General features: G+C 37.5%; 1 protein-coding gene across 1 annotated transcript in view; it reads left to right on the forward strand.

The window, feature by feature from the left end:
• The window catches only part of LOC150089907 (uncharacterized), a 166,013-nt gene that overhangs the window by 118,122 nt on the left and 33,700 nt on the right, over positions 1-14,191 (forward strand). The window contains exon 5 of the mRNA XM_090390126.1: positions 12,277-12,355. Within this exon, the coding sequence (XP_090246252.1) occupies positions 12,277-12,355 (79 nt within the window). The remainder of the gene's footprint in view (positions 1-12,276; positions 12,356-14,191) is intronic.

The following is a 14,191-nucleotide window of genomic DNA, read 5'->3' on the forward strand; positions in this document are numbered from 1 at the left end:
AAAACAAAATTTGTGATATATCATATTTGTCGGCTTATAGGATGTACTTTTTTTCCTTATAAATACCTTAAAAAATTGCCCTGCATCTTATAAGCCAAAAGTGGCAATACAGCACATGTGTAAAACCGAAAAATCAGCAAGTGACAAAATGTAGTTAACAGATAGTTTATGTCACGATCACGGTTAGTACACTTTACAATAATTACTAGGCTGTTGTTGGAGTAACAAGTGAATTCCAGTTATACATCTAAGCCCTAATCAATAGCATAGAACAATATGCCAAAGAACACAGGAACATAGCAGAATGAAATTTCTGACCATCGCCTACTGAGATGATTCATCAGTAGAGTAAGCAGGAAGTTTTATTACAAAAAGCTGATAAAACAGAGCACAGCCTTCATAAAATTCTACCTAAATAGCTAAATTTGGTAAAATGATGATTATGGTGATAAGGATAATGATGATGATCAAGTCAGTAATTAATCTGAAGTTGAATAATACAAAAATAATAAAAGTAATAATCTCATACCTTTATTGACTTTTGCATTTTATTTTTACTGAATTTTAAATTTCCATTGTATTAACAATAAATTTTTTAAAAAATTTTTTCCTTAAATTTATCTTTCCAAAATTAGGGTGTCTTCCATGCCACATTGTCTTATAAGCCTACGGCAGATATAAGCTTGTCTGTAATCACGTCACAAAGAAGGTTAGGTAGGCGAAGGCAGATTATGAGAAATCTTTGGCAAAGGATGCAAAGAAAAACAGCAAAGGGTTCTTTACTTATGTAAACTCTAGAAGGAAGAGGATGAATCAGATTAGTCCATTTAACATAGATGGTTTGACTATTGATGATCCTGCTCAAGTAGCTGATAAACTGAATGAGTATTTTGCATCTACATTCACATATGAGGAGTTATTCAAGGAGGGGAATGCCAGAAGTTTATCAAACTCTAACAGGGAGATAAGTGATTTTGTAATAATTGAGAGCAAAGAGGAAATATTGTTGAAGTTAAACATAAAAAAGGCACCTGGGGCAGATGGATTCTATCCAGTTATAATGAAGGAGGCAGCAAGGGAAGTAAACAAACCCTTAGCCATAATTATGAGGAAAATTAATGGAAGCACTGGTTAAAGAAGCACTGCAGGATCATCTTGACAAGAATTCAGTTATAGCTCAGACACAGCATGGTTTTGTTAAGGGCAGGTCTTGCCTGACCAATTTGATTGGATACTATGATGTAGTCACAAAAGAATTGGATGCAGGGAATAACTTTGATATTATATATTTGGATCTTAGAAAGGCTTGTGATACTGTTGCACATGGAAGACTGCTGCACAAATTGGAGCAGTGTGGCATTGGTGGCAAATTGTTGCTATGGATAAAGGGATGGTTAAGTGGCAGAAGACAGAGAGTGGTAATTAATGGACACTGCTCATCGTGGACTAATGTTATTAGTGGAGTCCCTCAGGGTTCAGTGTTGGGTCCATCGTTGTTTTCTGTATTTATAAATAATATTGATGATGGTATATCAAGCTTAGTGTCCAAGTTTGCAGACGATACAAAGGTTGGCAGGGTTGTTAAGGACGCTACTGACACTATGCTGCTGCAACAGGATCTAGAAAGGTTGAGCAGATGGGCTGAGAGGTGGCAAATGAAGTTTAACATTGACAAATGTAAAGTACTACATATGGGAAACAGCAACCCCAGGGCAATGTATCAACTCTGTGGTACTATTCTGACAGTGGTAGAGAATGAAAAGGACCTGGGGGTAATTGTGCAGGCAGATATGAAGTTCTCTGAGCAGTGCAGATGGGCTGCAAGAGTAGCTCATGGTTCTTATCAATGATATACAGGAATTTTTCTAGCAGGTATAGGGAGGTGATTATTCCCTTGTATAAGGCAATGGTCAGGCCACACCTTGGTGTGGCCTGACCTTTGCCTTATACAAGGGAATATATACAGGTCTGGAGACCTTATACAGGTCTGGAGGCCTCATTTCAAGAAGGATGTAGAGCTGCTGGAACGAGTACAGAGAAGGGCAACAAGGTTAGTGAACAGAATGAAGGGTTGCCTTACGAAGAAAGGCTTAAGTTTTGCAAATTGCAGTGTGTGGAGACTAGGCACCAGCGAGGTGATCTGATAGAGGTGTACAAAGCCTTGAATGGTTTGAGCATGCTCAATGCTGATGGGATACTGCCCCTTGCTCAGAATAATCACCTGAGAGGGCATAAATTCAAATTTAGGAAAGACAGATGTAGGATAGATGTACAGAAATTTGCCTTTAGCCAGTGGGTAGTTGGTTGGTGGAACAGACTTCCATCCCTTTTCGTGGAAGTTGATAGACTAAATAAGTTTAAGGCTGAGGTGGATAGGTATTTCGAACAAACGGAGGGGTGAAGTGTGAGGGTTTTTTTTTTTTTTTTTTGGCTGATGCTGCATAAGCTTGCTTTCTTGCATCATATGCCTCTACTAATGCTAATGCTAACATCCTTAGAGTCAGGGGAGGTCCCTATGGATTGGACATGTACAAATGTATCCCCAATTCACAAAGGGAAATACAAATAATTATAGACATATTAGTTTAAATTCTGTTCCAGGGAAAATAATGGAGTCACTGGTTAAAGTGGTGATACAGGATCACCGATACAAGACAGCAGTAATAGTTCAGACACAGCATGGGTTTGTTAAGGGAAGTCTTGTCTGACCAATTTGATTGGATACTACTATTTGGTCATAAAGGAACCGGATGCAAAAAATAAGTTTGATATCATATACTTGGATTTCAGGAAAGCTTTTGATACTGTTGCACATGGAAGACTGCTGTACAAATTGGAGTAGTATGGCATTAAGGGCAAGTTACTGCAATGGATAAAGGGATTGTTGAGTGGGAGACGGCTGAGAGTGGTAATAAATGGGAACTGCTCTACGTGTTCATTGTCTGTAATCAAGTTAATAACCTAAGTAATAACACATTACTTATGTTATTAGTGGAGTCCCCCAGGGTTTGGTGCTGGGCCCATTGTTGTTTTGTGTATTTATCAATGATATTGATGAAGGTATATCAGGCTTAATGTCAAAGTTTGCAGATAATACAAAGGTTGGCAGGGTTGTTAATGACAGTATGCTACTACAACAGGATCTAGAGAATTTAGGCAGATGGGCTGAGAAGTGGCAACTGAAGTTTAACATTGACAAATGTAAGGTACTCCATATGGGCAGCAGTAACCCAAGAGAAACGTACCAACTGTGTCGTACTACACTCAGGGAGATGAAGAATGAAAAAGCCCTGGGGGTAATTGTGCAGTCAGATGTGAAGTTCTCTGAGCAGTGCACATGGGCTGCCAGAGCAGGTCATAGAGTTTTGTCAATGATATATAGCAGCAGTGGGTAACAAGTTCATCGCGATCTACCAGTCAATCACGGCTTTAGCATTGGTCGATCACAACAAATTTTAAATATATATAAAAATAGATTGGTCAAAATCTAAATATTATTATTATGCGCCCCACTGCATACGCTTATTACAAATAAGCGTATGCAGTGGGCTAGGCATGCTAGGCTTGTCTAGTGAAAATGCTTGCAGTTACATTGTGGAGAGCATAAACGTATGTGTCGAATTCTTATTTAGCTTACTTAATATTAATAACTGGACAGTACTTATGCTTAATTTAATAACCTTTGATTTAAAATTAATACAACGAAAAAGAGCAAAACGTATCGTTTTCATCAAGAGTAGGAACTAGAATACTTTTTTGTAAAGATAAAAGAAAAATGTTGTTGTTTGATTTACAATGCTTCTGTGGCTATACCCAAAAAAAGGAAATTTAGAAAGGCACTTCAACGCAGTGATTAATAGTATTTCTGCATATAAATATCAATTTTTGGCAATGGCTAAGGATTTCAAAGAAAAAAAAATCCACTCATTTTGAAAATATGCAAGATCATTTGTAGAAATATCCTGTTTTTGAATTTAATAGTGTGAAACATGTTTCTGAAATTGAGAAAGTTGTGGATGATTTTAAAACCAGATTCAGTGATTTTAAAACAATTGAAGACATTGTTCAATATATTTCTTATCCATTTAATGTCAACTTAGATATGAAACAAATTGCAGAAAAAATCACTGAGATTTTTTACAAGGAGAAAATATTACTTGAAAATGAAATTATTACATTACGAAACGATATCTTTCTAAAAGCCAGAAGAAGGCTTTTGGAAATATGTTTGCTGAGAAAAGTACCCAGATGTAAAAATAATGCAGTGGACTTTTAAATTCCTCTTTTGATTCCACATATGTATGTGAATCTGTGTTTTCGTGTTTGAAACAAACAAAGACGAAGAAATACTCTACTCTTACGGACTTGCATATAGAAGATTCTTTACAGTTGGCCTTATCAGCCGCTGATAAGGCAGTTGTAGCCGAGTGGTCTTGCGCGTGGGTTCTTAAGTACATGTGCCTTGAGTGACCGGATTTAAGCCTGTGGCTGCTAAATATGGTGCTGTTTCTTGTATTCTGTCTTGTGAACTCCTCTGACCGTTTGGTCCTCTCAGAGTATAAACAGAAAATTTAATTTATCACAGTATATACCCGATTTTGAAAGCTTAGCATATGACATGAAGACACAAACTTCGCATAAATTAAAATTTTAAATAAATATGAATTTAAAATAAGAATTCTGAATTGTATTTAATTTTAAAATTTATAAACAACATTTTTCAATATGTGTTGATTAACTTTTTTAACCATGTGCAATGAAATTCTTGATATGGTAGGTCATGGCACATTTTGAAGAAAAAAAATAGATCGAATCACAAATTAAGTTGGCCACCCCTGATATATAGGAATTTTGCTAGCAGAGACAAGGTGATTATCCATTTGTATAAGGCAGTAGTCAGGCCACACCTTGAGTACTGTATACATGTCTGGAGGCCTCACTTTAGAAAGGATGTAGAGTTGCCAGAACGAGTAAGAGAAAGGCAACAAGATTGGTGAGAGGAACAAAGGGATGCACTTATGAAGAAAGGCTTAAGTTCTGCAAGTTGCAGCATCTGGAGACTAGGCACCTGCGAGGTGATCTGATCGAGGTGTATAAGGCCTTGAATGGTTTGAGCAGACTCGATGCTGACGGGATACTTCCGCTTGCTCATATTAAGAACCTGAAGAGGCATAGATTCAAATTGAGGAAAGACAGTTGTAGAATAGATGTGCGGAAGTTTGCCTTTAACCAGCAGGTAGTTGAATGCTGAAACAGATTTCCATCTGTTGTTGTGGAAGTTGATAGCTTAAATAAATTTAAGGCTGAACTAGACAAACATTTGGAGTGACCAGATGGGTAAAATGGGAAGGGGCTTTTTTTTTTTTTTTTTTTTTTGGCTGGTGCTGTATAAGCTTGCTTTCTTGCATCATATGCCTCTTCTAATGCTAAATACAATATTTCCGACAGAATGATAGATTGTATAAATTGACAAAAAGAAATTCCCGGTGGATTTATTTTCTATAAAGGGTAATTTTGTTATACTGTAAAATTCTCTTTGTGTGTGTTTTTTTTTTTTTTTAGTGAACAGATGGTTGTTATGGTCTAATAAATTATTCAGGGAGATGCTATTAGAAATTTCCATCATATCAGGTTTAACCCCTAAAATTAAAGATTGCATTAGTTTTTCTCCTTTAACTGAATATTAGGAAATCAACAATCAGTGTGGTTAATATAGGGAGGTGCACTACCTGGGAACCTTGTTATGAAAAGGTTTATCTTCTATTCTAATTAGTGCATTTAAAATTTTCCTAGGCTGCAACTTTTTGATTACTGTTTAACTCGTATATCTATAGTCCAGCTTTTAGTATAATCCCTCTCCCCAGGCAGTTATTTCAGAAGTTGTTAAGGAAAAGGAAAATCTTAAAACTGGAGGTGTTCGGTGTACTTGGTGGTTATAAAATAAATTTCCCTATTCAGGAGACCCTAGTGTCAAAACGGTTAGAGATAGTGCTGTGAAAATCAGTGGGTATGTCATTTAGGGTATGGGAAAGCAATTTGTAGAAGAAAAAAATTAGTTAAAATTTCCACCACCAGGGGGGAAATTGGCACTGTAAACATGAGATGGAACACTTAACTAACTTGGGATTAGATTTTAATATCAGAATTTAGACATCTACAGATATTGTTCTATGTGCTTTCCTTCACTTGAGATGACATTCCGAAAACAGAGGACTGAGTGTGACACAGTTTTGCATAGCATCTCTTTGGGGATGTTGGCTACATGCTGTTTAATGCTTGTTTTCAAATTGACAAGTATCTGTATGCTGCCGTGGTAATCTCTGTCTTTCAGGTATCTCCAAAGCCAGAAATCACAGGGATTGAGATCTGTGATCGGTCTGACCAGAATTGCGGAAAGTCTCTAGAAATGATGCAATCATTTCCGAATGTTGAACAGAGCAGTTCCTTCCCTTGTAGACCAATGTGGGGATGGGCACCATCTTGCACGAACACTATAGTCTCCAAGCATTGCCTTTCTTGCAGAGTAAGAATAATGTGATCTCTTAGAAGAGTGCAGTACCGTGCACTAGTTACCGTACACCTTACAGGGCCATGAGGTGTAGACTCTTCAAAGAAAAATGGTCCAATTATAAACTCTGCTGTCAATCCACAGCATAGTGTAACGTATGGATTTTGTAGTGGTCTTTAATGCACAGCAAGACGAGAAGTTCCCTATATTCGGCAGTTTTGTGCATTTACAGCCCTGTGTAATTATTACTGTAAATTACTTCACTACTGACTGGTAGTGAAATGTGCATCAGATCACAAGATCATTTGAGCCCATGTATCGTCAAGTTCTGTACAAGCCAGAAATTGTAGATCAAAGTCTATTCATTATTGCTGATCACAAGACTTTAGTTCTTGCACAACATGAATCTTGTACGGGAACCAGTGTAAAATTATTCAAAGCACTTTACGTACAGTAGGTCAAGGAAGTTTCAAGTCTCTTGACACACCTCTGGCACTACTGACTGGTAGTGTTTCACATTCTGACCTGGAAGCCATTGCAGCCACCACTTCATCCACTACTTCGTTTGAATACGTGGTCAGCCCCCACCTGGAATTACACCTAACTCCCCAGTAGCTTCAAATTTCTTTATTAGTTTTCGAAGCCCCACTGACAATGTCAAAGGTCCTTTACACAAACCTTTAAGTTTCCGATATTCATGTAGTGCTGCATTGGCATTACTATTATTCTGGTAGAACAGTTTTACTAAAAGAGCATGTTCCTTTTTTGTAAGAGCCATAATGGTTATTGACAGTGGCATTGGCCTTTCTGCTTTTATCTAACAGGATGTCATTTGCGTTAGCAGCTGTCTTGAAGTAAATAACAACTTTTACATGTGTGCAGTGCCATTTCCCCCCCCCCCCCCGGTGACAGAAATTTGAACTAATTTCTTCTTCTACAAATCACTTCCCCATATCCTAAACGACATACCCACCGATTTTCACAGTCCTAACTCTAACCGGCGTGTCTTGAAGTAAATGACAACTTTTACATGTGTGCAGTGCCATCCCCCCCCTCCGGTGACAGAAATTTGAACTAATTTCTTCTTCTTCTACAAATCACTTCCCCATACCCTAAACGACATACCCACCGATTTTCACAGTCCTAACTCTAACCGTTTTGACACTAGGGTCTCCTGAATAGAGAAACTTATTTTATAACTACCCTGTACTTTCAATTGCACATGTCTGCATAATGGGATAAACAAGATAAATCCTGATGCCTTTTAATTAAAAATCCTATATATATGTATTTTATATATATACATATATGAGGTGTGGCAATAAAGTTTCCAGTTTTGTGAAATAAATAGAACACAGAGTGAAGGAGCTCAAAAATGGTTTGGTTTTTATTCAAAGTAATCAGCACCTGATTGAATTGTGGATGAAGTGTTGGCATGATGACAAGTGCAGAATGGATGCACTTATTACTAAAAAATTTATTACTGAAAAGAGTCAGCGAAGGTGTTCAAAGAGGTTCAATGATTATGTTTCCATTTATTCCTCAACATCCTGAAATCTCTCTCCTCTGAAAGCAGTTTCACCTTGGGAAAGAAGAAGAAGTTCATTGTTGCTAGATCAGGAGGATTGGGTGGATGGTTGATTCATACAATGCCATGTTTACGTCTGAAATGTCTTCACAACAAGTGCAGAATGGATGGGAATATTGTCATGCAACAAGAACTGGCCTTTCCCTTGAAATTGTGGCCTTACCCGAGAAATGTTCTTCAGTAGTCTCTGAAGCACCTCTATGTAGAATATATTATTCACTTTCTAACCTTCAGGTACAAATTCCCTGTCTGGTGAAAAACATGATCAGTATCATCTTGATCCTGAACTTCCGTAAACGAAACTTTTTGGGCCTTGGTCATACTGAAACACCCAACACTCATCTCCAGTGGCAATACAGTCAAGGTTATTAGGGTTGTCTTTACAAGTGTGGATGAAGTGTTGGCATGATGACACTCTTTGTTGCTTCTTCTCATCTGTGAGGAGGCTGTGCACCAAAAACTTTGCACAGATATGCCTTTCAAATCTTAATACAGAATTTGACAAATGGTGTCTTTATTCATATCCATCTCATCAGCCATTCTGAGGGTCAAATGATGATCTGTTGCCACAAGCATGGGATACATATAAATTAACATGTGACACAGAAGCCTATGATAGATATAAGCTGGTCTGTAACCAAGTTATAAAGGAGGTTAGGCAAGCGAAGGCAGATTACGAGAAATGTTTGGCAAAGGATGCAAAGAAAAACAGCAGAGAGTTCTTTACTTATGTAAACTCTAGAAGGAAGGGGATGAATAATCAGATTGGTCCACTCGATATCGATGGTTCAACTGTTGATGATCCTGCTCAGGTAGCTAACAAAGTAAATGAATATTTTGCATTGATATTCACACGTGAGGAGTTATTCGGGGAGGGGAATGCCCGAGGTGTATTCAACTCTGGCAGTAAGCTAGATAATCTTGTAATAACTGAGAGTAAAGTGGAGGAGAAATTGTTGAAGATAAACATAAGAAAGGCACCTGGGGTGGATGGAATCTATCCAGTTATATTAAAGAAGGCGGCAAAGGAAGTAAGCAAACCGTTAGCCATAATTATGAGAGCTTCCCTGGACTCAGGGGAGGTACCCATGGACTGGAGATGTGCAAATTTAACCCCAATCTACAAAGGAGATCAAAGGGAGACAGAGGTAATTACAGACCTGTTAGTTTAACTTCTGTTCCAGGGAAATTAACAAAGGCACTAGTTAAAGAAGCATTGCAGGATCACCTAGACAAGACTTCAGTTATAGCTTGGACACAGCATGAGTTTGTTAAGGGGAAGTCTTGTCTGACAAATTTGATTGGATACTATGATGTAGTCACAAAGGAACTGGATGCAAAGAATAACTTTGATATCATATATTTGGATCTTAGAAAGGCCTTTGATACTGTTGCACTTTTAAGACTGCTGCACAAATTGGAGAAGTGTGGCATTGGAAGCAAATTGCTGCTATGGATAAAGGGATGGTTGAGTGGGAGAAGACAGAGAGTGGTAATCAGTGGACACTGCTCTTTGTGGATTAATGTCATTAGTGGAGTCCCTCAGGGTTCAGTGGGTCCATCGTTGTTTTCTGTATTTATAAATGATATTGATGATGGTATATCAGGCTAAATTCCAAGTTTGCAGATGATACGAAGGTTGGCAGGGTTATTAATAACACTAATGACAGTACACTGCTGCAACAGGATCTAGAAAAGTTGAGCAGATGGGCTGAGAGGTGGCAAATGTAAAGTACTACATATGGGAAGCAGTAATCCCAGAGTAACGTAACAACTCTGTGGTACCAAACTGACAGTGGTAGAGAATGAAAAGGACCTGAGGGTAATTGTGCAGTTGTGCAGGCAGATATGAAGTTTTCTGAGCAGTGCAGATGGTCTGCAAGAGTAGCTCATAGTGTCTTGTCAATGATATACAGGAATTTTTCTAGCAGGGATAAGGAGGTGGTTATCCACTTGTATAAGGCAATGGTCAGGCCACACCTTGAGTACTGTATACAGGCCTGGAGGCCTCATTTTAAGAAGAATGTAGAGCTGTTGGACCAAGTACAGAGAAGGGCAACAAAATTAGTGAATGGAACAAAGGGTTGCTCTTATGAAGAAAGGCTTAAGTTTTGCAAATTACAGTGTCTGGAGACTAGGCACCTGCGAGGTGATCTGATTGAGGTGTATAAAGCCTTGAATGGCTTGAGCATGCTCAATGCTGATGGGATTCTTCCTCTTGCTCAGAATAATTGCCTGAGAGCATAAATTCAAATTGAGGAAAGACAGTTGCAGGATAGATTGTGTGGAAGTTTGCCTTTAGCCAGGGGATGGTTGATTGCTGGAACAAACTTCCATCGGTTGTTGTAGAAGTTGATAGCTTAAATAGATTCAAGGCAGAACTTGACAAACATTTGGAGTGAGGGGATAGGTGAAATAAGGTTTTTTTTTTTTTTTTTTTTTTGGCTGATGCTATATAAGCTTGCTTTCTTGCATCATGTGCCCTTGCTAATGCTAATGCCCCAAACTTTGCAACTCTGTCCGTATTTCAAGAGGTTGGCAGACACCCACTTTTTGGGTCATTGTGAACACCCTCACATCCATCTTTGAACCGCTTATATCATTCAAACATGCTAGTTTGACTTAACGTTACATCACCATATTCAATTTTTAATGTTTCATAGATTTCTGCTACAGATTTATCTAGTTAGAGAAACGTTTATATTTGTTTGTTGCTCCATTGAAATTGTGACATGAGACATTAACACTACTAAAGAAACTGGTTGTTATTTGCAACCTCTCAGCCTGCTGGACAGTCTCTGTCCCATCATCTTTTGGAGGAAGTCTGAACAACAACATACCACTTCTGTTTATTTTCAGACTCATATAACATGACTGAAACAGCACCAGTTTGGGAACTTTATTGCCACAGCTTATATATATATATATATATAGTCATATAAATTAGAATAAGGTTTAAAATAATAAAATAATGCCAGCAGTACAACAAGACAAGAGCGAAAAAACAAAATTAAACCTAAATTCAAATCTAACAGGGAGGGAAGAGAAAGGTAACAAGAATAAAAATATATTGCAGTGGAAACTCTAGATTAATTTAGAATATCTAATTATACGAATAATAATTCATTGAATTTAAAGCCAATTAAATATAAATTTAGTGGTGCCCCCTCTGATGGGCACCAGGTCCAAATTTATGTGATATATCACCAAACAGAGATTTAAACCATTCACAATAAAACAAAAATAGAAAAAATAGACTGATCATTATTCCCCATCTCAACAGAGGACCACAAGGCCAATAATGGTCAGGGAATCACTGCATTTCGAACGCTAAACAAATTGCAGCAAAGGCAAAACGATCGCAAGATCAGTCCGCCACACCGATCCCCAGATCGAACCGCCAATGTAGGGAATTGAACAGCGGTGGTCCTGATGCAGCGAAAATCAAAAATAGAACAGATAAGAGCACTCCAGTGCAAAGCCACACTACTGACAAAAGTAAACTTAACCCGTTTATATAAACGAATAATAAACTATAGATGGCAGTACAGGCGCAGCGTTAGCAATTCGCCCAATACTATCATGTGACATAATTATATTTAAATAATGTTGGAAAAAAGTATTACTTAATAAAAATAAACAGGAGGGTACTAATTTATATGACTATATTTCAAGCATCATGTAGAGGAATATGCTTTTTGCTACCTCTGATGTGTGCTGTACCCTCCTTTTTATTTTTATTAAGTAATACTTTTTTCCAACATTATTTAAATATAATTATATATATATATATATATATATATCCAGAAGCAATTCTCCCCACCATGGTCATACATCTGGAGAAGGGGCTGTAGTCCCCCATTTTGTGAACCCTTTTCAACAGCCATAGTAATTAGAATGAAGAAATGTTTATGGAGTATTTGTAAGACATTATGACTCTCTGCAAAACAGAAATATAATTTTTATGAAATAAAATTGCATACCAAAAATGTTTTCACAAATGTGTCTCCACAGCTTGCAATTCCAGAAGTATTCCTTATCCAAGGTTTTTATTATTCAATTTTGTAATTCATATTTAATTGCAAATATTTGTTGATATTCATAGCATGTATATGTGTGTTTTTTCTGATAGGTATATTAGACTAATAATGAGGCATTTTATATAATGGCTGTTTTGTAGATGTGGTGCTGTTTTTCATAATGGTTTTTCTTGTGAACTATACCAGAAGATGAAAAAGGATCCGTATATTTCTGTGAAAGTAAGTATTAATAAAATCGAATTAAACTTTAAAAAATATTTTATGGGATGCTGCATTAGTTCATTATATGCATATTACAACTCATAGCTGTATATTTGTTCATGTTAGAATTTCTGTAGATTGTAATTTTCAAAAAATACAGTGAAGGAAGGTTGTTCTAGAAAACAGCAACTGAGTACAAACAGTAGAGCATAAGCATAAGCAGAAGCTGTTTGTATGGACAAGGTCTCTCAAACTAGAAAATGAGGCGGAATGTAGTGTGCTATCATCATCAAAACTATGGATAGGATTTTCAGTTAGTGGAAGAATGTTAAAACGTACGAAAGGAACAGAATAGAAGAGAGAGCTGAACTTAGAGGAATGCTGGTATTACTGGAGAAATTAGGAGAGCCATAATGTCATGTACAGTAAGAGAAAAAACTGTACACCAAAATGCAAAACACAGTTGGAAGTACATAAGGTAGAAGCTTGTTTAGAAGACCTTTATGCAGAACACAAGCCTTAGAAATGTCAAAAGCAACTGTTTGAATTTTGCCAAATTTGTTCCATAAAATTTGTCCAAAGATGTGTAATATAAACCAGTATATCACCAGTGGATTGACACTGCAATCCATATTGGTGATTATTGATCAGATTAAAGGTTAAGATAGTTTAAGAGTTGGGAGTTTATAGATTTCTCCATAACTTTGAAAAGAGTAGAGATAAGGGCAGTGGAATGATAATTGAGAAGAAGGTATTTGTCGCCCTTTTTTAGGAACTGGCTGGATTATGAATGATTTCCAAACAGAAAAATTCCAGTGGAATAAGAAAGTGAAAAAAAAAAAGGCAACACTGAACAGGAAGTGGTGGAACCCATGTTTAGTCTCTAGAGCTAAGTTCTGGCCAACCCTTCCCTATCTCTTCCATCATGCAGTATGATTGATGATTTTTGAGGTTATGATGAATGTCGTGGCGAGATCCAATATTCCTTACATTTCGAGGGTACAGCTCTAAAACAGTGTTCGCAGGCCGGCCGCTAGTTAGTACACCGGACTGAACCTATTGGTAACTCTCTAGGAAGATTCCAGATCAGCTAGTGTATAATCTTGCTACCTCTACTCTGCCAGATAGTGACTGGAGGGAGTCCGAGTAGTGTGTATGCGGGGAGCATTGTCGAGGCCACGTTATGTCAAGGATCTGGGTATATTCTTACCACATGTACACCATATCCAAAAATTTCATTACTTCATACAGCATGTCCCACCCACTTTTTCTTACTATTCAATACACCATGAATTGTCAAAATAATAGAGCAAGCTTATCTGCGAAAAGATCTAAACCTCCCAAGGATTTCCTAATTCATTTCCCAAATATACGTGGTCTCAATTCTAATCTCAACGATGTCCATTTCCACTTGCAGTCTTCCAAACCCCATGTACTTTTTCTGACTGAATCTCAGTTATCAGTTGATTCAACTACTGCTCATCTCAGATGTCCAAATTATTTGCTGTATGATTCCTTTCGCCTCAAAGGTGGTACTTGTGCATATGTCCGTTCTGATATTCCCTGTCAGAGACTTGGCAATTTGGAATCTCCTCTCTTTGGTCTTCTCTGGCTTAAAATCTCTCTACCTCAATCTGTCAAATTCATCTGTTGTCTCTACCGTTCTCCCAACTCCACTAATCACTTGGAGCTCTTTGACTTCCTCTCTTTGCAACTTGACTTTCTCCAATCCAACTTTCCTAACAGTGAGGTAATTTTCCTTGGTGATTTTAATGTTCACAACTCCAGCTGGCTTCCGTTTTCTAGTCACACCGACCCAGCAGGTCGAGATGCTGAGGCTTTTGCAATTACTAA

Source organism: Mastigoproctus giganteus, chromosome 2 (genome assembly GCF_048544385.1).
Source record: "Mastigoproctus giganteus isolate SK-2022 chromosome 2, ASM4854438v1, whole genome shotgun sequence".
Lineage (NCBI taxonomy): Eukaryota > Metazoa > Arthropoda > Arachnida > Uropygi > Thelyphonidae > Mastigoproctus > Mastigoproctus giganteus.